Source organism: Tachypleus tridentatus, chromosome 1 (genome assembly GCF_004210375.1).
Source record: "Tachypleus tridentatus isolate NWPU-2018 chromosome 1, ASM421037v1, whole genome shotgun sequence".
Taxonomy (NCBI): domain Eukaryota; kingdom Metazoa; phylum Arthropoda; class Merostomata; order Xiphosura; family Limulidae; genus Tachypleus; species Tachypleus tridentatus.
This window is the reverse complement of record NC_134825.1, coordinates 24,263,014-24,287,889: the sequence shown is the minus strand read 5'-3', so window position 1 is coordinate 24,287,889 and position 24,876 is coordinate 24,263,014. Positions and strand designations below refer to the sequence as shown.

General features: G+C 34.2%; 2 protein-coding genes across 4 annotated transcripts in view; both read left to right on the top strand.

Annotated features, from left to right (window-relative positions):
- The first annotated feature begins 2,009 nt into the window (after positions 1-2,009).
- Positions 2,010-18,523, top strand: LOC143244579 (uncharacterized). 3 transcript variants are annotated; one of them, XM_076489518.1, is made up of 4 exons: positions 2,010-2,376; positions 9,907-10,084; positions 17,302-17,542; positions 18,384-18,523. In XM_076489518.1, the coding sequence occupies exons 2-4, from the start codon at positions 9,981-9,983 to the stop codon at positions 18,387-18,389; spliced, it is 351 nt and encodes a 116-aa protein (XP_076345633.1). In that variant the 5' UTR covers positions 2,010-2,376; positions 9,907-9,980; the 3' UTR covers positions 18,390-18,523. The 3 variants fall into 3 exon arrangements, with proteins under 3 accessions (XP_076345633.1, XP_076345653.1, XP_076345643.1); XM_076489538.1 differs by lacking the exon at positions 2,010-2,376 and adding an exon at positions 5,952-6,004; XM_076489528.1 differs by lacking the exon at positions 2,010-2,376 and adding an exon at positions 5,988-6,128.
- The window catches only part of LOC143244572 (chitin synthase chs-2-like), a 31,158-nt gene continuing 24,706 nt past the window's right edge, over positions 18,425-24,876 (top strand). The window contains 4 exon segments of the mRNA XM_076489504.1: positions 18,425-18,556; positions 20,391-21,364; positions 21,764-21,857; positions 22,913-23,121. Coding sequence (XP_076345619.1) covers positions 20,400-21,364; positions 21,764-21,857; positions 22,913-23,121 — 1,268 coding nt within the window. The 5' untranslated portion in view covers positions 18,425-18,556; positions 20,391-20,399.

Below are 24,876 nucleotides of genomic sequence, written 5' to 3'. Positions count from 1 at the left end.
TGTAGTAAAATCAGATAAATTACAGCCATTAGATATATAATAGATGAAAAGTTTAGTCTGAACAGGATCTTCTTTTTATTAGCAGATTCCCCGTTGATTATAAAAGGATGTTTTCTAATGAAGACCACCTGGTGGCGAGAAGATTAAATTGGCTTAAATTAGTTTTTTATCTTCGAATGAAACTTAATTTTGTTTTATTTTACAATTTTTTTTTAAATATTTAGCCAATGTTAATCTTCATTGTCTTACAGACGACGAATGATGCAGCTTAACGTATTTATGACGAATATTGTTTAACGTGTTTTCCACTTCGGTCTTTTTTTCAGTTATAAGTAAAACTGTACAAACGGGTGACAAAAATTGTTTTTTTTCAACATAATTGTTACCTGTTTGTCTGAATGGGAAGATAATAGACCAAAACTGAGGCAGACTGAAAGCAAACGTTTGGTTTTATTTTGATAAATTTTTGGTTGTTTTAATTTATGAAATCAAAATGATTAGAAACAGTTGAGGAACAAAATACGTACTACAAAGAAGGTGACGTTTCTTACGAAGTTGATTCAGAAACAACTTATTTTCCACAATATCTTACTGTGAAAATTATAAATATTTTTAGTCTGATTAGGTTAATTAGGTCAGCTATTAAAATACTGAAGTCGTTAGCCTTATTACACCTAATTTTGTTCCTCCAACGACAGTAGTTACACCTGCCTGAACATAATTTATATAAAATGTTACTTTAATTACCTACGTTACAACTACTTTCTCGTTGTTTTTTAAAGCAAACAGTAGAATACCAGTTAAGTGTTTAAAATGTTTCACTAACAACAAAACAGCAAAGTTTCACAAGTTGAAATAAAAGTTTTATCAATCAATCAAATGGAGCAGACGATCCGGCATGGCCAAGTGCGTTAAGGCGTTCGACTCGTAATCCGAGGGTCGAGGGTTCGAATCCCGGTCGCACCAAACATGCTCGTCCTTTCAGCCGTGGGGAGTGTTATAATATGACGGTCAATCCCATTATTCGTTGGTAAAAGAGTAGCCCAAGAGTTGGCGGTGGGTGGTGATGACTAGCTGCCTTCCCTCCAGTCTTTTACACTACTAAATTAGGGACAGCTAGCGCAGATAGCCCTCGAGTAGCTTTGCACGAAATTAAAAAAAAAAACAAATGGAGCAGAAACGTAATCATTTAGAAGTTCTGATTAAAAATGAGATAACTCTATAGATCAGGTATAATAAAGTAGCTTGGAAATTAACGAGGGACATTTTGTATAACACAGTCTGTATATCTAGAAGTTGTTAAAAACGTAAAACAATGAACAACAAACCTAAAACCTACTATAAATAAAATGCACTACATCATGAGTTGAATGTCCTCCTGTCTTATGCTTTTGTACAGTTAGAAATATGAAAATTATAGAATAGATAAAAACGCATCAGATAAAGTATTGAAATGCAGTCAACGTTTTGTTCCAACGATCAATATCAAGGCCACACGTTTCTGTTTATCTGTACATATTTCAACCATTTTAGTATTTTCAGATTTGATCAGACTAATATTGCATTAGATTGTTATTTTTATTTGCTAGAAGTGCTTGAAAAATTTAAGAAATAATAGTAGTATATTCTAAGACTTTTTAAAAATATATATCACCTCAATATATTTTCTCAGAGTATTTCTAAATGCTCATAAAGCATAGTTTAATTTTTTTGGTTCAAGAACTGAAGTAACTTGTCAAAGAAAGACCAAAAATCTGGAATAACTTGTAATGTCTAACTAAACCTTAAGCTCTCTCTATAAATATTAGGATAATATAACAGTAGAGGTATAATAGAATGAGCGATAGTTTCATTTCCCAAGGTGTTATAAAAGATAATATCGTTTTTATGTAACACTACGTTCTGCCTTTCTTCCGGAACGTCACGGTTACAACCAGCTATGAAGGTTTTTTATTGGTTTATTTGTAGGGCAGTGGCAGAAGGGAGAGCTGAATAGCGGGACTGTCTGAAACTCTGAGTAAGTGTGACACAATCGTGCGTGAACACACTCGGTATGGGGAACTTATAACGGACAGCTTCGAACTATTTTCTTTTTTAGAAATCAACAGTTCTTTCACTTACGTTATTGGAAACATGGCTCAGTTTATGCAGTTTCACACTTCAGAATTTTGGGAAAACTAAAAACTAAAGTCCTAACGCCCGTTCAACGTTTTTCCTCGTGAGGTTTATGTGCTTTAATTCAAGTGAACAAAGATTCATGATCTACGTTGGTGACAGGTCTTGACGAAAGTCATTTTTTAAAGACATTTTTTCAGTTTTATAACCAGTATTAAACAGCACAGTCCTAACAGTTTAGAAGAACAGGAACATACTTCGGTAAGTGCTTTTAAAGCAAGTTGTATAAAAAAGGTTAATGCAAGTTTTTTTTTACACGTTCTGGATCGTATATATCTTGAAAGTTGAAACCATACGGTATACAGTGGAACATACTTTACAAGACAGGTTTTTACAACAAAAGTAGGTTAATTACACCCGGCAGAAGAAACTATCCTTGGTCGAATAAGTCTTTTGTTCTAAGACTACAGAAAGTATAGGTTTCATAGGAAACAGTGTGTAGACTCCATGAAAGATTTAGCTTTCGAAGCTCTTATTCATGAAAAGAAAACCAAATTGATGTGTTATTTAGTTATAGTAATACATTACAACATAACTATAAGTATAAAAATAAACTTTATATTTCTTAAATGTTAACCTGCGTCTCCATTTCAAAGTTACTATTATTATTGGCCCGGCATAGCCAGGTGGGTTAAGGCGTGCGACTCGTAATCTGAGGGTCGTGGGTTCGCATCCCTGTCGCACCAAACATGCTCGCCCTTTCAGCCATGGGGGCAATATAATGTGACGGTCAATCCCACTATTCGTTGGCAAAAGAGTAGCCCAAGAGTTGGCGGTGGGTGGTGATGACTAGCTGCCTTCCCTCTAGTCTTACACTGCTAAATTAGGGACGGCTAGCGCAGATAGCCCTCGAGTAGCTTTGCGCAAAATTAAAAAAACAACAAAACAACTATTATTATTATTTTATGCAGCTATTTACAAATTAACAAGTGGTTTGGTATATTAGAAACATTCTTCAGTGTTATTTTATAATAATTTAAGTATTTCTTAGTGTATGTCATCAATTACATTATGGAGCTCAAATACTTTAGATCATGATAAGCCTGAATATTATGATACGGTACGGAACCCTAAGAAAAAGACAGATATGAACCGTATTTGATAGAATCTCAGTGTTACAGAAGAGTATTGAGCCTGTAATAAAAATAAACAGACCTGAACTGTATTTGACAGAACCTCAATGTTACGAAAGGGTGTGGAACCAGTATTAAAAATAAAACCAGATCTGAACTGTATTTGATAGATTTGGCCATATCTGATAACACGGATTATATTTCATGTCGTATTTACTTCAGAACTTACCTCGACTTATGCGGTTAATCTCTCATATTGTATGCTAATAGTGTAAAGTGCTTTAAAACTGATATCTGATTCAAAGTGTTTAACTTTTTACAGTTAGACAATATTGATAATTTTAAGTAAAAAAACCTGTGTATAAACTATACCTCTGTATTGCGGTTACTGGATGTGCATAATGAATATGGATTCGTGTAATATTAATTAAAGTTAATATTCTAGTAAGAATGATGAATGTTCCAGTTCTAGGAGAACTTCTATTATAGAAAGAAAATGACTTGGCAGTAAGGGAGAGTTAATATCCCAATAACATAAAAAGGTAAAATATTATAGTAATGGGTAAGAGATAATATTAGATATGGTACAAAAAGTGCTGTGGATTGTTTTGAATTTCGCGCAAAGCTACACGAGAGATATCTGCGCTAGCCGTCCCTAATTTATCACTGTAAGACTAGAGGAAAGGTATCTAGTCATCACCACCCACCGCCAACTTTTAGGTTACCCTTTTACCAACGAATAGGGGGATTGACCTTCACATTATAACGCCCCCACGGCTGAAAGGGTGAGTATGTTTGATGTGACGGGGATTCGAACCCGCGCCCCTCCGATTATGAGTCGCGCTCCTTAATCACGTGGCCGTGCCGGACAGTATTATGGAACTGAGAGTTGTATCATTTTTTAAATTTGTTTTTTCCTAACTTCCCACGTTTTCGAGGAATGATCTGGACTATGCAGAAATATGTAATCTAATAGAATATGCGATTCTAGAATGTTCTTTAATTACGAAAAGTTGATTCCTTTTTTATTTGAGAAAATAGTTTAACTGATACATCTCTTAGTTCATTCAAATTATCAATTTCATAGAAAATTCGACATAATAACACTTTATATATATATATGTATATACATGTATATTTAACTAAAAATCCTCATGCTTTATGTAATTACCGAGTTCTCTTGTCATACCATATTCTGGTACATGTAAAAAAAATTACTATACAGCAAAATAAAAACGTTCACATTATGAAGTTAACAAAACTTTAAATGTCTCTAAGATTGAAATGTGTTTTTTTTAAACCACTCTTAATATTCCAGAAACACTTGCACGAGGGAATGCAAAGTCAAGCGAAATTAATTTACCTCGTGTTTCTATTCCGTCACTTTCAGGTGTGGCCTTGTTCTAGTACACTAGGGACAATCCTTAGTTGCACTTCGTCATAACCATGGTCGAATTACATACCATTAATAAAAGCGACAGTCCTTGGAAAACAGTGTCTATGTTTTAGAGAAAACTAATCAGAAAGTCAAGGTAATCAAGGTAAAGGGCATGCCCTACCGTGTGGTTTAACTTCTGTGATAACTAGGACTAGTTGTAACCATCGACTTACAGTGAAGAGATTACTAAAATAAGTAGCGGGTTTGACTTGTTTTGATTGTTTGGGTCTTCCACACTTCATTTTTCCAAACCTACGTGTAATGTTGATTAACCAATAAATACACGTTTTAATGGGGGAAATAAAAAGTGACGACAATTATGGCATAGCTGAAAACTGGTTTGTGATTTGTACTAAATAGATGACCGTTTCAAAATACAGTCTCTCAGCGAATAAGTGCACTCGAGTTTGTTTATTTGTTTCCACAGACAACAGAAAAATATGTACAAAATAGCAAGAGTACACCAAAATAAAACTGACAATAGAAGGTATGATTTTAACACTGTTAATAACTGGTATTATCAATCTTACTGTGAAATATTGTCACATAATCCACTTCGCCCACACCTGACATGATATACCATAAAAAATTGTAAATATATATTTAACAAAATACTTATGCTACATTTACTGGTTAAAATTATGTATGTTTCGATATATTTACTTAAAAGTTTCAGTCTCATTCACTCATACATATGTACATCCATCCATCCATGCATACATAAGAGTACTTAACTGTTTAATTAATTTTAATAATTACGTTCAAAACTGAGTGTATAATATTAGTAGCGTCGGTTTATGTGTCTCTTTATGTCAGATCTTCACGTCGGTGAGATAGGGTTAGGTATATGGACTTACACTCCAAAAATCCGGGATTCGATTTTCCGCAGTGTACACGTCAATTGCCTGTGCTCTGAAACAAGAAATAAAAAAAAAACATTTTAAATTATTTATAGTAATTGTATTTAGACCAAAGCTAGAAAACATGTGCTAATAACGATATATTTAGCATTTCTCAATCTCTAACTAACTTTCTTCGTGAAAATTGGACACTTGTTTATTCAAACAGTAGCTTCTAGTTTATGAACTCAATATTTTCTAAGCCTTAAAAACACTGTGATGCTATCACAGACACCAGTATGTTTTTTTCTTTTTTTTTAACTTTTTGGAAAAGCAGTCAAACCTGTATTAGGCTTGAAAGTAAATGATAACCTAGAAAAGTTGTTTATGCGTTGTACACTCGTCTTCCTATAACTCTGTACACCAGGTGCCTGTCTCTTCTCACATGCGTTTACTCTTAACACACCAGCTTTATCTAGGTTTGTCTGTTAATTGTGATATGAGAACGATGTTTACGTTATTTCATGCATATACCAGATAATATCAGTAAAAATCAGTCATCCAAAACCTAGTACGTGAATGAAATGATGAAAATGGTACAGGGTAAGAATCATATAAGTGTCTAAAGTATAGACTGTTTTACGTTAAAAAAACAACAACATATTTACTTATTTTCTTAGCTTCATCATATAGAGATTGTTAAGTTACCATTTTTTGTTTCAAATTATTGTATATAGCACAGATGGATAATTTAATGTAGCCAATTTTAATAACTCAATTTTTCTGAATTGCGAGTGTATAATTTATAATTGTCGATTTTAAATTTAACTACATTGTTATGGATATAACGGTAAATATTCTGAAATAATTATCTTTCCCCATCAGGAATTTAAAATACATAAAACTTAAACTAGTCTTAAGTTCATAAAATATAAGATTTAAAGCCTCTCCCATCAAATATTCCCTTTTTCGTTTCTGCTGTATTTAACTTTGATCGCTAAAAAGTTGTGTTGAAATTTTTATTTTTCGTAAAAAAAAAATTACGAAAGAAAATCGTAATATAAAACAAATATTTGTGAAATTAAAACACTAATGATTCACGAAACTCGTTCTAAAATGCTTTCGTACAGACTTTTATGAAAACTGTAATAAGAGATATATATTTATACCTAAGTGTGTTTTATAAACTTAAGTGTTAGCAACAAACAGTCGTTTTTCTCATTCATATAAATATTTTGTTATTTTTATTTAATCATTATAGGTTTGCTTTCCTTTATATATTACGTGAGCATTTCTATATCCTTCCCCTAGTGGATAAGTGGTAATTTAAAACGTACAATGCTAAAATCCTGAGTTTGATTTTCCAGGGACGACAGGATGTAGATAATCCATTATAATATATTTGCGTTAAAACAATATTTTTTTGATTTCCTGTTTCTTGGAAGCCCGGTATGGCCAGGTGGTTAAAGCGCTTGACTCGTAATCTGAGGGTCGAGGATTCGAATCTCCGTCACACCAAACATGCTCGCCCTTTCAGCCGTGTGGGCGATATAATGTAACGATCAATCCCACTATTCGTTGGTAAAAGAGTAGCCTAATAGTTGACGGTGGGTGGTGATGACTAGCTGTCTTCCCTTTAGTCTTACACTGCTAAAGTAGGGACGGCTAACGCAGATAGCCCTCGTGTAGCTTTGCGCGAAATTAAAAAACAAACGAACCTATTTCTTTTCACTACCAATTTTTGTTATCTATTATCTTTAATAGTTAACTACGTTTACGTCATGGATCACCAGATCTGTGAAGGAAACGAACAGGAGTCTGACTGGTAGTAGCCCTAATACACAATAATGTTCATTCTATATCTGTTTTCAAACGTTAAAAATTATATTTTGCCAACAGCAGACGTTTCGAATAGAGAGAAAATACAAGTTACACAATCATCACAAACATTTAAACAAAAATGATAAAGAAAACATAAGACAATTGTGAAATATTAGTAAAGTGAAGATACTTCTAGTAAATTCATAAATGTTGGATATAGGTAGTTTTGACTTTTTAAAGGTTGAAAAAATAATTAAAGTTTGAACTTTGGTTTAAACTTCACGCAAAGCTACTCGAAGGTTATCTGCGCTAGCCGTCCATAATTTAGTAGTGTAAGACTAGAGGAAGGGCAACTAGTCATCACTACCTACCGCCAACTCTTGGGCTACTCTTTTACCAACGAATAGTGGAAATGACCGTTACTTTATAACGCTCCCACAGCTGAAAGGGCGAGCATGTTGGGTGTGACGAAGATTCGAACCCGAGACCCTCAGATTACGAGTCGATTGCCTTAACCACCTGCCCATGCCAGGCCAAAGTCTGAACTGCCTTTATTACTGGGTTTGCTTCTGACATATATAACTTACAACACAAAATACACATATTTTTATCATAGTTTCTAATACTTGGAGAATCGATTAATCTTTACCCATCCCGTGTGTACAAAGTGTAATATGTCTAAATATTCACATTCTACTTTTATAGCATATACATTTCTTATTCAATAGTTAATACATTTTTCGGTTATTTTTCACCTAATATAATAGTTTAGTTGAATCTAATTCACTTACTCTCGATGCAACCTGGTTCACATGTTTTTAACTACGTGAAGTACAGAAAAACTTCATGAATTTTATCAGTGGCAACAATAAGAGGAAAAAAACAACATAAAAAGTCCAACACATTTTTTTTGTTGTACTTTCTTTATAATTTCTACGTTTAAGTTACATTTAAGTAAAAAATTCTTTACTGTGCTTCTATCCATATCTCTACTGTTATTGCTTTGTTTGTTTTGAATTTCGCACAAAGCTACTCGAGGGCTATCTGTGCTAGCCGTCCCTAATTTAGCAGTGTAAGATTAGAGGGAAGGCAGCTAGTTATCACCACCCACCGCCAGCTCTTGGGCTTCTGTTTTACCAACGAATAGTGTGATTGATTGTAACGTTATAACGCCTCCACGGCTGGGAGGGCGAGCATGTTTAGCGTGACGGGTATGCGAACCCACGACCCTCAGATTACGAGTCACACGCCTTAACACGCTTGGTCATGTCGGGCCGTTGTTATTGCGATTTATAATTTAATTTTTTTTTCATTCTGCTATATTATAAAATCATATTTTTTGTTTTCCTGTCAGAACTCAGTGTTAAATTTACTGAAGAATGAAAAGAATCGTACAGTATAGCATTTGGTTTATATGTGTTTTCATCGAAAGCTTTATTTACATGTGCAGGAAGTGTATATACTGGTATATGTTTATTTCGGTAAGGTAAAGAAACGTTAGAGATTAGCACATTATAATAGACGCCTGTTTTCAGGCACGGTCTGATGGACACTAATTCCATCAAGGCCAACACGCACAAAAGCAAACAAACAAACTCGAATATTAGCAAATATTGATGTTAATATTTACATAGTTGTTGTTTTGTTAGTGTATTAGGGTAACTATCCTACATAACTGTTGATAAAAACAGCTCTCTAGACACAATCGGGGTAAAAAGCTTCATCAGTAAAGTACCTTTGATAGAGATATAACAAAGGTCTTTTGTAATAATGAAACATTTGGTTTCACACCCAGATAACTTTCACTCTTTTACTTTACTTAAAACAAAAAAAAGGTACCTGTGTGTTGATTTAACAAGGAAGATTTGCGGAAGAATTGTTTTTTGTTTTGTTGTTTTTGAATTAAGCATAAAGCTTCACAAAGGGCTATCTGTGCTCTGCCAACCACAGGTATCAAAACCTGATTTTAGCGTTGAAGTCCACAGACATATCTCTGAGCCACTTAGGAGCTTTACGGAAGAAGCTTAAATGAACCAAAATATGTCGATAAAATACTGTGGAAGGGTCATGCACTCTTGTGTTCTGGTATGATATTTCTTGTGGACAGTGAATTGATGACAAATTTTTGACTTCATCCTGTATGCCACACACGTTTCTGGCCACTAGAATCTTTACCACGTGCTTTTATTAAGCCTTCAGAACATGTATTCCTTTTTGTTTTAATTTTTAAATATCAAGGCAATCTGAACGATGTTTAAAAATTCGAAATTAATTTCGTTCAGTGTTAAGATTTTATACTGAGAATTGTTTTCGACAAATTAATTTTTTAAAGTTTTGATCATAAATAACGATTTTTTTTTTATAACAGTTTAATAAATTTTATCCTATGGCTTGTTCAATAGTAGTAACGCCGTATCTAAGTCACCAATCTCAGTTCATCACTTTAAGTTACACGATCTCTGACACCTTGAAAATTTATATTTTTTCTAATAGGATAACCATGATGTGTGTTGTGATCCCTTTCGGCTTCAATTACAAGTTCTTGTGTTTTGTTTTTCAGCGGCCATATTTTTGTAATGGTATTAGCCATTACTTTTAAATAAATTATTCAGGTGTTTCCACTTAAAACTAACCATGCCAGCTGATCAGAACGTGGTAGGGACAACACAACTGTCTGATGACGAAAACACCTTGGATGAAAACGAAGATTCTCCTTTGAATGAGAACACTTACGGCAGGTAAGATAATAATCCTATAGTCTCCTACACCTAACCATGTATTGTCCATAAACATAATTCTTTAACCCTTTTGTAACTTCATTCAGTGTTTATTAGCACGGTAGGCTGTTTTTTTCTTTTTTCTGTTATCGTGTTTTCTTTGCATGTTACTTACCTTCCCGGGATTCATCATTTTGTGTTATATCCTAAAACCCATGTTCCTTGACGTAAATTACCACTTCTTTGTTCTCGTTGTTTCCAGTCATACTTGTTCGTGAATTGGTTAAAAAAAAATGGAGGGTGACATCATCATCAATCTGGGCGCTGCCCTAAATATGTCAAGTGTATTTCTTTGTTAACATACTTTCTTGCTTTAAACAATTTAGTAGTATACCTAAAACACGTCATTCAGCGACAACATTTATTATAGAGTGATAAATAAGTTAAAAACATTGAAAAGGAACATCATGAGTGATAAATAAGTTAAAAAACATTAAAAAGGAACATCATGAGTGATAAATAAGTTAAAAAACATTAAAAAGGAACATCATGAGTGATAAATAAGTTAAAAAACATTGAAAAGGAACATTATGAGTGATAAATAAGTTAAAAACATTGAAAAGGAACATCATGAGTGATAAATAAGTTAAAAAACATTGAAAAGGAACATCATGAGTGATAAATAAGTTAAAAACATTGAAAAGGAACATCATGAGTGATAAATAAGTTAAAAAACATTGAAAAGGAACATCATGAGTGATAAATAAGTTAAAAACATTGAAAAGGAACATCATGAGTGATAAATAAGTTAAAAACATTGAAAAGGAACATCATGAGTGATAAATAAGTTAAAAACATTGAAAAGGAACATCATGAGTGATAAATAAGTTAAAAACATTGAAAAGGAACATTATTTTATGACAAAATTTTTGTTTAGCTTAAAGCTTTTGGTTAAATCTAAATACAATTATTTGTACTTAGTATTATTACAAAGATAGCAAAAATAAATTACTTAGATTTCCATAAACAAGAATTTTAATTCCTTAGTTTGTTGTATGTAGAGCCATTTGTTGACACCTCATATTTCTAAATACTGTGAGCTTTTCTATACTACATGATTACTCCATAACGCCCCACACTCTGGCTGAGTCTACCACCCTCACCTATTGAGGTTACATATACTGAGTATTTTAACAGTATTGTGTATTTGCTATGCCCAGCTGACACTTTTCTACGACCCTTCAGACAGAAAATACTTTTAGGTAAAAGTTATGAACACTAAGTCGGTTTTTCATGTGAAAGTACGTTTATCGAACTTGTCACTTCTTCAGAGTTTAAGGTAAATTAGCCACTTGCTAATGTTTGAAATATTTTAATTTTGTTTGTTCGTTTTCAAGCACAAAGTTATACAATGGACTATCTTTGCTCTGCCCACCGCGGATATCGAAACCTAATGTTTAGTGCTGTAGGCTGACTGACTTACCGTTGAGTCACTGTAGGAAGGGAGCGACATTTTAAATATAAGAAATTCCATAACAATGAGATATTGTAAACAGATCTGACTAATGTATGTTAGTCACTAAATATTACTGATGTATTTTTATTTCAGTATTTCATACAGTTTATAAACTATGTATATGTTTAAAAACGTATAATTTGTTTCTGAAAAAATCCACATTGTGTACATAGAGTGGAATAGAACCCCGAATTATAGCTTTTTAAGTCCATAGATTACCTCTTTCCTCCTGGGGGGATACGATGTATTAAATAAAGTTTAAACTAAAATAGATTAAGTGTCGTTCCGCACTTTGGGGCCTCAGATACGTTAGAGGAGTGACAGTGAAATCTCACTATTCGATTAGAGTAGCCAATAATATTGGCTTTTGGTTGTGTTGGCCAATTGCTTCCCTTCTTGTCTGTCGATTCAGAATTAGGGATAGTCTTCAAGGAGTTATGATTGTAATTCGGCAGAAAAAAAAAAACACGTTTGAATTATACGTGACTTTCCAGATTCGTGGGCACGTTGTTTAGGCGTTGTTATTGAAACTTACCCCTCAGTGACTCAGCGTTAAGTCAGAGGGCTTTTGAACGCTAAAAATGGGGCATATAACGTTTACGGATAATATCAAGGAAAATGTAATTCCCTAAAATGCAAAATAAAAAAGAATAAAATGTGTTTACAATAGCTGGAGTGGTTTGTTTTTAAGAATATAACTAAAAATGGGACATCTGTGTTCTGCGCATCGCAGGTATTGAAACCTGAGTTACTGCGCAGACGATGGTGGAATTTGCTTTGTTTGTTTGTTTTTGAATTTCGTGCAAAGCTACACGAGGGTTATCTGCGCTAGCCGTTCCTAATTTAGCAGTGTAAGACAGGAGGGAAGGCAGCTAGTCATCACCACCCACCGTCAACTCTTGGGGTACTCTTTTACCAACGAATAGTGGGATTGACCGTCACGTTATAACGCCCCACGGCTGAAAGGGACAGCATGTTTGGTGCAACAGGAATGCGAACCCGCGACCCTCAGATTACGAGTCGAACGCTTTAACCTACCTGGCCATGACAGGCCTTAGATGGTGGGTAAAGGGCGCTTAAAAATGTGGGCAAGTCACGTATAACCAACTGTTACGATTGTGCCTTATAACGAGCAAAAACGAACAAGTCTAGTTGCAGTACACACTTATATAAATATTGAGAATCTGTGGTAATTTTTGCATTTTCAATAGAAAAGAATTCTTTTTGTTTTCAGAATGTTCTCACAACGTTACATGAAGGGTAACTGTGAAATTAATTTTTAAACGCAGCCAGTTTGTCTTATTTTATATGATGTATAAGTGTAAAGTTATAATAAAGTATGTCGTTGTTAGATGTTCTGATGTTCTTGTACATATTATATAAACAACTGCACAGGCCTAGCCACAGCTGTTGTGTCTCAACATTTGAGGTATGATAATGGGGTTACGGATAACCACTTTCTAAGTTCTTTGTTTTCCAATATTGTGAGCCTTGCGTCAGTTTCCGAACAAAAGAAGCAAGAACAACCTTTACCGTTCAAGGTCGTTATTCAAGGTCATTTCATCTTTCAGACATTCAATGAACCTCGTTGGCAGGTGACGTCAGAAGTTGTTATGCATGTTAAAACATATCTATATATATATACTGTAGCCACGGAATAATCGTTTATTTTCTAAATTAAATCAAGCAAACTCTGATTTATAATCATGATAACGAATATTTAAGTATTTGGTATATCCTTATATGATACATTCATATAAAAACATTAGCCACTGTCCCGTATATATTTTTGAGCGACTAGTATAAAAACATATATAGACACAGATATATAGTTAAATAATTACCAAAGTCCCTGTAAAACCTTATTTCATGGTTAACTGTATGTCGACATAAACAAATTATCAACCTCACGTATAGTTAATTTTTAAGCGACATTACTGTATATGGTTTTGCAGTTTCTAGTAAAAACTTGACGCAAACTAATAACGTAGATATAGAGTGTAACTTTATGGATGTCAATATATTATTTTAACCAGATTATAACATCTGAAAAACCAACTTCTCAACAAATTCAACTTAATGTTAATACGTCCTTAAAGAAGGGGTGGGCAACTTATTTTTCATGGTGGCCACAACTGTGGCTGATGAAAAATAACGTTGGCCACATTATTCAGAAAAATAAATTGAAAGATGTTAGTTGCGTCAAAATAATTGCATTTCAATTAACCTTCAAAATGAAAATTGATGGGAATTTTCATTTACAATTCTCGTGAAATTTGACTTAATATCTGTGTTCAATGAGCATAAATTTATGCCTCTAAATTTATGTCAGTAAGTCGAGATCTGTATCTAGTGTAGGAACTGTTGAAATTGCTATCTTTAAATTTGGAAGACTCTCATTTCTCAGAATAGTGAGCCACATCTCTGTGGTAAAACGTCTTTTTTACACTTTGCAGGATAAGCATCTCGTCTTTAAATCCACACTTATCCAAAGACAAAATAAAAATAGATGTAATTTCCTTACTGAAATTTCCTAAGTCAAATTGAAATAGATCATGCAGAAATTTAAATATCAATTTCAAATTTTTAAATTTGGAGAAACGTGATTCAAATTTTTGAGATTTTTTATCTAGTTTACATAGAGATCGTCTTTAGCATCAGAGAAATCATAATCCTTATTATTTTCTAGAAAACTATTCAACTTTGCAAAATGTGTCAAATCATTCTTTTGTAATTGTTCGCAAGGAGGCTTAGCTTTAATTGAAATTCATGAATAGACTGTGATTGGTCGCTTATTATTTTACTTCTTCTCTGAAGCTTCGTATTCAAATCATTCAAGTGAACCATCATGTGGCACAGAAAGTGCAAATCACATTGCCATGACAAAGTTTCAATTTCAGGGAAATTTTCAATCTTACCTTTTTCAACAAGATACTCTTATATTTGAGGAAATAAGGAGGTAAATCGTTCCAAGACGTTTCCTCTACTTAACCATCTTACATTTGCAAAATCAATAAGATCATCAAAAGTACAGTCACTGCTTTTCTCCAAAGACTCAACAAACTGTCGATAGATGAGAGAGCTTCCACTTCTAACACAATTCACAATTTTTACAACAATGTCCATCATTTTTTTTTTAAATTAATCACTTATAGACATCTGAGCACATACATTTTCATGATGTAAAATACAATGGAAAGATGGCAGCGTGGACTTCACACTATTTTCAATTAAATGCTGCTTCCAAAGAGTAATAAATCCTAACTTTGCCCCAGTCATGGCGGGAACACCATCTGTTGTGACAGAAACCAGTTTTTCAAAATCCAGATTGAATGTTTTTGACATTTCAAGAAATTTTTCAAATATATTTTTTTTTTACATGTTTGATCTCGTAATCCACAAAGGCCAAACATTTCTACTCTCACTTGAAGATCTGAAGTTACATATCGAACCCAAGATTTCAACTGGGCAGTGTCACTAACATCTGTTGACTCATCTAGTGCTAAAGAAAAATACAAACATAATTTTAGTTGTTCAAGAACTGGTTTTCTATGTCTTTTGCTAACTCTAACATTCTGCGAACAATTGTTCTTTGACTTAATTGCAAATTATTTACCTTTTGAAGAATATCATCTTTTATTTTGAATCATATTTCTCCAACAGAATTTCAATGACCACAATCAATATTTCTTTTACTAGTTCAGCATCAGAAAATGATTTCTTTTTTGAACTAGAATCTAAGCTACTTTATAGCTGGCTATCGTAACTAGTTCTGTCGATGACAAAAATATTTTAGGTCTTTCTTTTGTTCATTAAGTTGTGCTTTCAGACGGCTAATTTCATTCACACGATTTTTGCTATCAACTGGAAATTTTACATGAAATTCGTTGTGAAAATTGTTAAATTGTTACTTAAGGTTGTATGCTTTATTATTCATAAAAACTTTGTTATACAAAAGACACACTGGTTTATTATTTGCTTCAATCACTACAAATATCAACTCCTAACTTTCATTAAGTTTTCGTTTCACGTTTTTCCAGTCACGTGTTATTCTATTTTCGTCAGTAATACCAGAATCAATTAAATTATCTTTATTTTCTGAGTGTTCACCATCATCTGGGTTCTTTCGTTTTCAAATTATCCACTTATCCATAGTATGGGAGTGAAAACAAAATATATTTAAACACTTAATAGTTGCACAATAAAAATATGTTTGCGAGCGCATGCAAAACAACGCACACTTGATAACAAACATCTAAACCGGACTGACGTTACAAAATGGGCGGAGTCTGTGGCAGTGATGAAACGCGTGACATTTGCGATAAAAAAATAACAGATCGAAAATGTTGATTCCTAAACTCGATCTGGCCACAACTGTGCTATCCACTGGCTATATATGGCCAGTGGACATGGAGTTACCCACCACTACTTTAAATTTTTCTCCTTTCATGTATTACTTAAATAAATTTTAGAAATCAAGAGGACAGTAATAATGGACTATTACTTGTTAAAGTAGTGTCGTTCACACGTTACTTATAAATTAATAATATTAACTGAACCTTTGTAAATTGGTCGTTTAATTCAATGAACTGTTTAAGGGTAATACCATTAAATACCACTACATAAAGATAATATACAAACTCGTTAAACGATAATCAGCATTTGTCGTTTCAATATGAAATGGTTGACCCAACGATGTAAAATTATACCAATCCCTGATTTACAGGCCCGGCATGGTCAGGTGGGTTAAGTCGTTCGACTCGTAATCCGAGGGTCGGGTGTCAAATCCCCATCGCACCAAACATTCTCGCCCTTTCAGCCGTGGGGGCGTTATAGTGTGACAATCAATCCCACTATTTGTTGGTAAAAGAGTAGTTCAAGAATTGGTGGTGGGTGGTGATGACTAGCTGCCTTCCCTCTAGTCTTACACTACAAAATTAGGGACGGCTAGTGCAGATAGCCCTCGATAATTTTGCGCGAAATTAAAAAACAAACAAACCAAAACCTTGATTAATGTGCAATTACAACATCATTCAATAGCAATAGAGTATTGTAAATTGATTAGAAGTGTTTATAAGCAGAATGTATAATAGCTTTCGAAAACAACAACAACAAAAAACTTACTTACTCAGCTCTTTATCGGCAAAACTATAAAAAGATTCCTCTCTGTTGGTTCCGACTAATTGTTATCGTGGGACACCTGTTTTAATTCTGAATTACATTTTCGTAGCCGAAACTAGATGGCATCTTATTAATACAGATAGCTGGAAGCAGACTTTATCAAGTCGATCTATATGTCAGTGAAGTACATATCGCTTATTGCAATATACGAAAATAAAATATCTGTAAGGGAGCAAATAACACATCCAGTGGAGCAACATCTTTAAAATCATTTATATTTCATATTTCATATCAACTGATAAATCTTGAGACACCTTACTTTAAGCCCTCCCAGTGGCACAGCGATATGTCTGCGGACTTAAAACTCTAGAAACCGGGGTTTGATACCTGTGGTGGGAAAAACACAGATAGTCCATTGTGTAGTTTTGTACTTCACTACAAATAAATCTTCATTTTTTTTTGTTTCATTGTAATTGCCAATCACCAGTGAGTATTTCTTGAGTAAATGTAATCTAAGGTTGTCATCAAGTTATATCTGGAGTACATAATATCCAGAAACATTGGTATATAACTTGTTAATGTGTGTTCTTCTGTTTCGTAGTCGCCGGAGTGAACAAGAGACTAGAGGATGGGACGTGTTTGTAGACAATCCGGCAGAAGAGGAGGACCTCACATTAACTTCGAAGGCCGTCGAAATCATTCTGAAAATCGTCAAAAGTTTTGTCTATATTTTCACTCTAGTTTTAGTTATAACAACAGCAGTTATTTCTAAGGGAAGTATGCTCTTCATGACGTCGCATATTAAAGAAAGTCGAACGCTTCCAGTTTGTAAAAGGGATTGGGTAAGCATAGGAAAGAACGTCATGAAACATTTTGTTGTTGTTGTTGTTGTAGAAATTAAAGGGAGCGTTTGTGATTTAAAACAAAATAGAAATGACTAATTAAGTCCACGAGAAAAAAAAACCTATTGTTTTCTTCAACCTTTGAAATGTGATAAAAATACGTAAGTGATATAAAGTTGAAAAGGATGCGAGGAAAAATCTAATGCTGTATAGAACTCTAAGCTGCATTACTGTAAAAGTATTTCATTTTGTCTCACGTCAAAAGAAATCATTAGCTGGCTTAATGTGTCTGATTATTTACCCTTTTTAAGTCTACTAAATAAATCGAACAAAAGTAAGAAAACTTAATTTCACATATTTTTTTTCTTTAGTTTTAGGTGTAGACTAATTATTGAACTAGTTTATAATTACATTTTATTTCTGTTAAGTAAAGACTGTCTTTCAACTGATTGGTGACCAAAATGTTGAGTTGAATGTTAAAATAATTATAATTTAAACAAAAATGCATTTCAACTGATTGAAACTTAATTGAGGTAACAAAAAAACAACAACACAATATTAAATTTTAAATTATTGTTTCCCTTTGTGTTAAAAAATAAAATATTATTCAGTGTCGATTTTATATCACAGCTGTGTAATTTCCAAAGGAATTTTTACAGTACTACAATTCGAGTTTGCTGGATCTTGTTACGGTGAAAAACTTAAACTTAGTTTGATGTAAAAAAAATGTAGTTATCAATCTAAAGATTTTTAAATATCGAAACCAAAACCAAAACCTTGAAGGATAACATGACAATCATTATGTTTTATTACAACTCTTTTTTTGTTTTATTTTTTGTAGGCCTAGAAAGAGACAAAAACTATCAAGTGCAAATACCGGAGGTGGAGAGAATCGCGTGGATATGGTGTCTCTTTTTTGTACTGATAATACCTGAAACGTTCACTTTTTTCCGTAGTTTCAGGATATGTGTCTTCAAGTCCTATAGAAGACCCAAGATTACCACGTTTCTTTTGGTATAATGGTCTTTTCAAATGGTTCATTTTTGAAAATTCTGTATCAAATATAATCTTTTAAATACTAAAATTCTGTCCCTCTCTGGCCCGGCGTGGCCAGGTGGTTAAGGCACTGGACACGTTATCGGAGGGTTAATGGTTCGAATCCCTGTCACACCAAACACGCTCGCCCTTTCAGTGTAGGACGTTATAATGTGACGGTCAATCTTACTATTCATTGGTTAAAAAAGTAGCCCAAGAGTTGGCGGTGGGTGGTGATGACTAGCTGCCTTCCCTCTAGTCTTACACTGCTAAATTAGGAACGGCTATCGTAGATAGTCCTCGTGTAACTTTGCACGAAATTAAAAAACAAACAAACAATTTTATAAATAACCTATTAAATGTAATATTTCAAAGTTAATGTTGAAGTGATCTCGAAATGTGTCTAGTTGACATAAAATTATTTTGTGAAAATATGAACCGGAACAGTGAGTGAGTTGTTCGTGAATTAGAAGTATTGAGACAGCTGAAAGTAGCAATAAATATCCTCGCTGGTATCGCATTTCAAACAGACCTCTACAGAAACACTATCTGTAGTAAATACAATTCACAATCTGTATTGAAAAACCATTGAACACAAAAAGTTATATCTATAGTTTTATTAATATTTAACTTTTTCAATCTCCGTACGTACACTGCCCTTTCATTCGAATTCTGAGAAAGCCTTAGGCGGCTACTAAATGTATTTATTTTGACTTAAAATATTTAAGTTAAAGGCGGAAGTAAGATGAAGGGCTTGTAATTTAATATATTGAAATGAAGTTAATTAAACATTGAATTCAACGACGTAGTTGTTATTTACCACAATATTTATGTGTGTGTGTGTATTTTTCTTATAGCAAAGCCACATGAGGCTATTTGCTGAGCCCACCGAGGGGAATCGAATCCCTTAATTTAGCGTTATAAATCTGTAGACTTATCACTGTTCCAACCGGGGGTACACAATATTTATAACTGAATACTTTATATAAGTTGTTTGTTTGTTTTGAATTTCGCGCAAAGCTATTCGAGGGCTATCTGCGCTAGCCGTCCATAATTTGGGAGTGTAAGACTAGAGGGAAGGCAGCTAGTCATCACCACCCACTGCCAACTCTTGGGCTACTCTTTTACCAATGAATAGTGGTAAAACACCCACACGGCTGAAAGGGCGAGAATATTTGGTACGACCAGGATTTGAACCCGCGACCCTCGGATTACGAGTCGAACGCCTTAACACACTTGGCCATGCCGGGCTATATAAGTTATAGTGAAACAAGTCTCGTGGGAATTAAGTTGTTTTCTTATGAAATATTTTATAGCACGAGACAACGATAAAGGTGTGTTACACAATGCTAAGTCGTCATATTATTAGAAATCTCACGAAGGAAAATAATTATAATATGTGTACAGACCGATGTGTTAAAAAACAGCTTCAAACAGATCAAAGTTTAGCTGCTCGTTTAGAGTCAACCCGAGAAAATTTCAAGCCATAGTTTTTTATAAAAACTATGTAGCATTCTTTCACTGTATTTTGATCTATCCGTACGTTATATACTCGTATACAACCAGTATATATCAGTGCTACTATGGATACATTATATAGTGGTAAGAGCGTAAACTTTACTGTTCGCTATATACGTAATTGAAATACTTTTATAAGCAGCCAAGTAAAAGACATTTAAGTACGTTTAAAACTGTATTTTTAAATATATTTTTATTCGACTAAGAAAAACTCCGTAAAAAACTGTTACTAAGTTGTAAAATGCACACAATTGCACATTTATGTTAAAAACACACTTTTTTTTTTTACTTTCAGGTTTTCCTTATGGAGTCACTCCACGTTCTAGGCCTTGTTCTCCTGATATTCGTAGTTCTTCCAGACCTAGATGTTATAAAAGCAATTATGCTTACAAACTGCACGTGTTTTATACCTGCTGTGTTTAGCCTACTGTCCCGTTATAGGGGTGAGGAAAAGCGCGCGATAAAAGTTATTTTAGACGTTGTTTGTATTCTTGCACAAGCTACAGGTTTTGTGGCTTGGCCAATTGTTGAGCATCAGAAACGTTCCTGGACTATTCCTGTGGCAATATTTCTCTTGTCCTTTGGCTGGTGGGAAAACTATATCGATAAAAAATCTCCAGTTAAGTTTATCAAAACAATTGCCAGTGTGAAAGATGACCTGCGCAGAAGCCGATACTTTACGTATATTTTTATTTCTATATGGAAGGTTATTGTAATTTTATGTAGCATGCTTGCTTTTTTGTGCATGTCAATGGAAGACATATCCCAGGTTTTTCATCTCTTTAGAAACAGTTTCCAAAGTCACGCGGTTACGGTACACCAAGTAAAGAAGTTGTCTCTCGACTCCAACCTTCCGGATCTTCCTACGGCCAGTCCTATAGATGAAGAGATTGTTATCGATTCTCTGGAAATGACTCCTATTTACGTTGCTCTGATCCAAGTTAGCGCTTCGCTTCTTTGTTATGTTTTTGGAAAGTTTGCCTGCAAAATTTGCATTCAAGGATTTAGTTTCGCATTTCCAATCAGTCTGACCGTCCCCGTAACCATGTCTTGCCTCATTGCAGCTTGTGGAATACGAACGGAAAACGAATGTGTTTACGAAAACATCCTTCCTAAGTACCTTTTCTGGACTTGTCCAGAGGGAGAATTCTTCCAGGACTTCGTTTCCAAACAACATGCATGGATTTGGCTAATGTGGTTACTTTCTCAAGCTTGGATTGCTGTTCATATTTGGACCCCGAAGTGCGAAAGACTGGCTTCAACTGAGAAGTAAGTTGTATGAGTGCTAGTGTCTTAGAATAAAAGTCTGTCAAAAACTTATTGTCTTTTCTATTCTCATGTATTACCGACTGAAGTTATTAATGAATATGTGCTTGGCAGAAATTAATTTACACGTAAACCACTCTTTGCTTGTTGAGTTTCAACTTTGATACTTTAATTTACTGTTCATAAAACATATTTTTATTTTTTTAGAAGAAAATCATTCAATTTTAGGTTATGTCAAAATGTTCACGTTTACTATCATATTGTGCAAATATTATGCTCTGATTTTAATAACAGGTATATTGAAAGCTGGAATACTTTAACTCTATTTACGCTCACACACACATATATTACTGAAATGTTTGTAATTTCACTCAGTGAATTAAGTATTTTTAATTAATTTAGACTCTTCGTCAATCCTATGTATATTGGCGTCTTAGTGGATCAGTCTGTTGCTTTAAACAGAAGACGGGATGATATTGCAGAAATCAAAAGTTCAGTAAGTACAACATTTTACTGATGTGAGTAAAGTTTATCACAGTTAAGCTGGTTGCTGTTTTGATGAAAAAACAACAACATTATTTTATAAATTATCTCAAGGGATATGATATTATATAAAAACAGACTTGAAATGAGCTGTTTTGTAAGACGCTTATTAAAATAGTTCTTAACGTAAAAATAAACTAGAATGAGAAACTCGGTGACCTGATGGTGACCTGATGTTTCTTATCATTAAATGTAATTCTTAAAGATGTACGTGTATCTTATAGGGACAGAAATCTTAACATGAATCAGAAAACGATTAATATATTTCAGCCACAGATCTGCTTCCACACGCAAAATTTCAAATAATTCTTCAAATAAAATAATTGTATTTGTATTCATAATTAACAATTATGAAAGCCAAAAAAAATTATTGGGCATTCCAAGACTCCACCAACACAAATGTACACATGTGACAGAGGCCCGGCATGGCCCGATGGTCGGGGGTTCGAATCCCGGTCGCACCAAACATGCTCGCTCTTTCAGCCGTGGGGGCGTTATAATATTACGATCAATCCCACTATTCGTTGGCAAGAGAGTAGCCCAAGAGTTGGCGCTGGGTGGTGATGAATAGTTGCCTTCCCTCCAGTCTTACGCTGCCTAATTAGGGAAGGCTAGCGCAAATAGCCCTCGTGTAGCTTTGCGCGAAATTCAAGACAAACAAACAAATAACACAAGTGACAGCATGGTTTCATTGTAAGAAGAAGAAATTTAATGTAGTATATTTTCCTTTGATCATGAGAAATTAATTATCTAATTAAAACGTGAAAAATAAGTAGGCTTAGTTAAACTGGTCTCATTGTATGATTTTGACAGCAGTGGGAAAAGTGTGACTCATTTAATGCTTGTTTCACTCGTCGGTGTCACGTGACACAAAATGTTGTTTATTCGATGGCACAGTAGTTAATAAATGCATTATGCTATTAGCAAGAAAGAAACCAATACATGATTTTGTGTCGTGTTTCGTAATCTCAATCCTGAATGATGTAATCAATTTATTTTAATTTTTAGGAAATTGATTTGGAAGTCAACGAACTCAACGACAACTCTCAATACTATGAAACCATATCTGTACAAACCAACGAAAGTTCCAGCAGCCAGAATTGCCGGAATAGCCAGGGTGTCCGAAGCGTTGATCACATCACTCGAATTTACTCGTGTGTCACAATGTGGCACGAAACTCCAGATGAAATGATTCAAATGTTGAACTCGATCATGAGGTACGTGAGAATCATGGTTGATAAAGAAAAAGTATTTCGTATGTTTGTATCAGGCCCAGCATGGCCAAGCGTGTTAATGCGTGCGACTCGTAATCTGAGGGTCGCGGGATCGCATACCCTTCGCGCCAAACATGCTCGCCCTTTCAGCCATGGGGGCGTTATAATGTGAGGTCAATCCCACTATTCGTTGGTGAAAGAGTAGCCCAAGAGTTGGCTACTGGTGGGTGGTGATGACTAGCTGCCTTCCCTCTAGTCTTACACTACTAAATTAGGGACGGCTAGCGCTGATAGCCCTTGAGTAGCTTTGTGCGAAATTAAAAAAAACAACAAAAAACAAAAAACCCTATAGCATGTGAGGAACTCTTCTTATTGCCTTTAATATAAGACATTTCTCTCTGAAGCAAATAGTTGGAGAAGAATAGGGAGAGATGCCAGTCCTCATAAGGTTTGCCATGACAATATCGACACTTTAGGTACCATGAGAACTGATGTCTTGTATTTTCTACTGTAATGAGTGATTTATGGGCTGTAGTTCATCCATCAATACCAGCTTCTTAGTGTGGAGGATGGAACTTTCATAAAATCTTTATTAATGTAACTTAATTATAGCTGCACAGTTTCATTTCCTAATGTGTTCACATGGGCTAAATATGAACAATGTTTTTATATAAAATTTTGCCTTTATTTATTTCACACATTTTTAGCACTTTAACAAAAACAGATTTGGATATTCCTAGGTGGTATTAAGCGCTTCAGACACTCAGGTCAACAATGTTGCATCCGGCAATTAATCCTTCCAAAAAACAGTAACTGTTTACCTTTAGGGATCCTGATTCCAAATGGTTGTGAACAAGAAATGATGGCATAAACCACATGCATCTTTTTAACTTGGCAAATACAATGAGGATAGAGATATTCTGGCTGAGGGTAATGTTCTGTTGCTTTTAGTAATATAATATGCGTATTTGTCTCGTGTTATAAGATCGATAGTCAACAGAAAATGCTGGAATTTATATCATTAAATTGTATCAGTGTGCAATACAAAAGTTACTAAGAGAGTATAAGCCACACTCTAGATGAAAAAAAAAACAAAACATTTCATTGTATATACTGACCGTGGTGCCTCTGGCGACAAATTAGCAGCCATGTATTTGATATACGATGAATTTATAACTATTTTAGAATACAACGCTGTCGATGCTAGAATTATGCACATGGATTTGTCAAAATTGTTTTTGAGAAGGGGTATTCTTATAACAAGAATGCTAAAACAATCTTAGAGTCAAACGGTACAACATTCTATATAATGATACCTTCAAACGACAAGAACGGTTCCAATCCGAAATCAGTCCCTACACTAGGATAATGATTTCATCCCAAAAGTGATATTTAGGTAACGCATAAGACCTTCAGAATCAGTAAAACGTATTGGTGAATCAAGTTATGTCCTCTGGTGGTATTGTTACGAAGTAATCAAAACGGTTTCGAAGTTGACAAAGGCTAAGAAACGAAAGAAAAAGCTTACAAGTTTCGGCTAAAATCTTAAATCAATGTCTCTTTCACTAGAGCATACATCTGAATATATTAAAACCTTGTTCGACTATTTACCTATTAAGTTACCTCATTCAGCTTTGATGGATGTCGTACCTTTTCGTCCGTTCAAAAGTGATGTTCAGGTGGTCAAAGGAAACTTTATCAAGATGTTTGGTCTCAATCTGATATTGCTGTTTTTTTTATCAACATTTATTGCCATAA

Excerpts from the sequence above, each read along its gene's own strand:
- LOC143244579 (XM_076489518.1), top strand. The coding sequence starts at position 9,981 with ATGCCAGCTGATCAGAACGTGGTAGGGACAACACAACTGTCTGATGAC. Across the intron at positions 10,085-17,301 it reads AATGAGAACACTTACGGCAG|TCGCCGGAGTGAACAAGAGA; the intron begins GTAAGATAATAA and ends TCTGTTTCGTAG.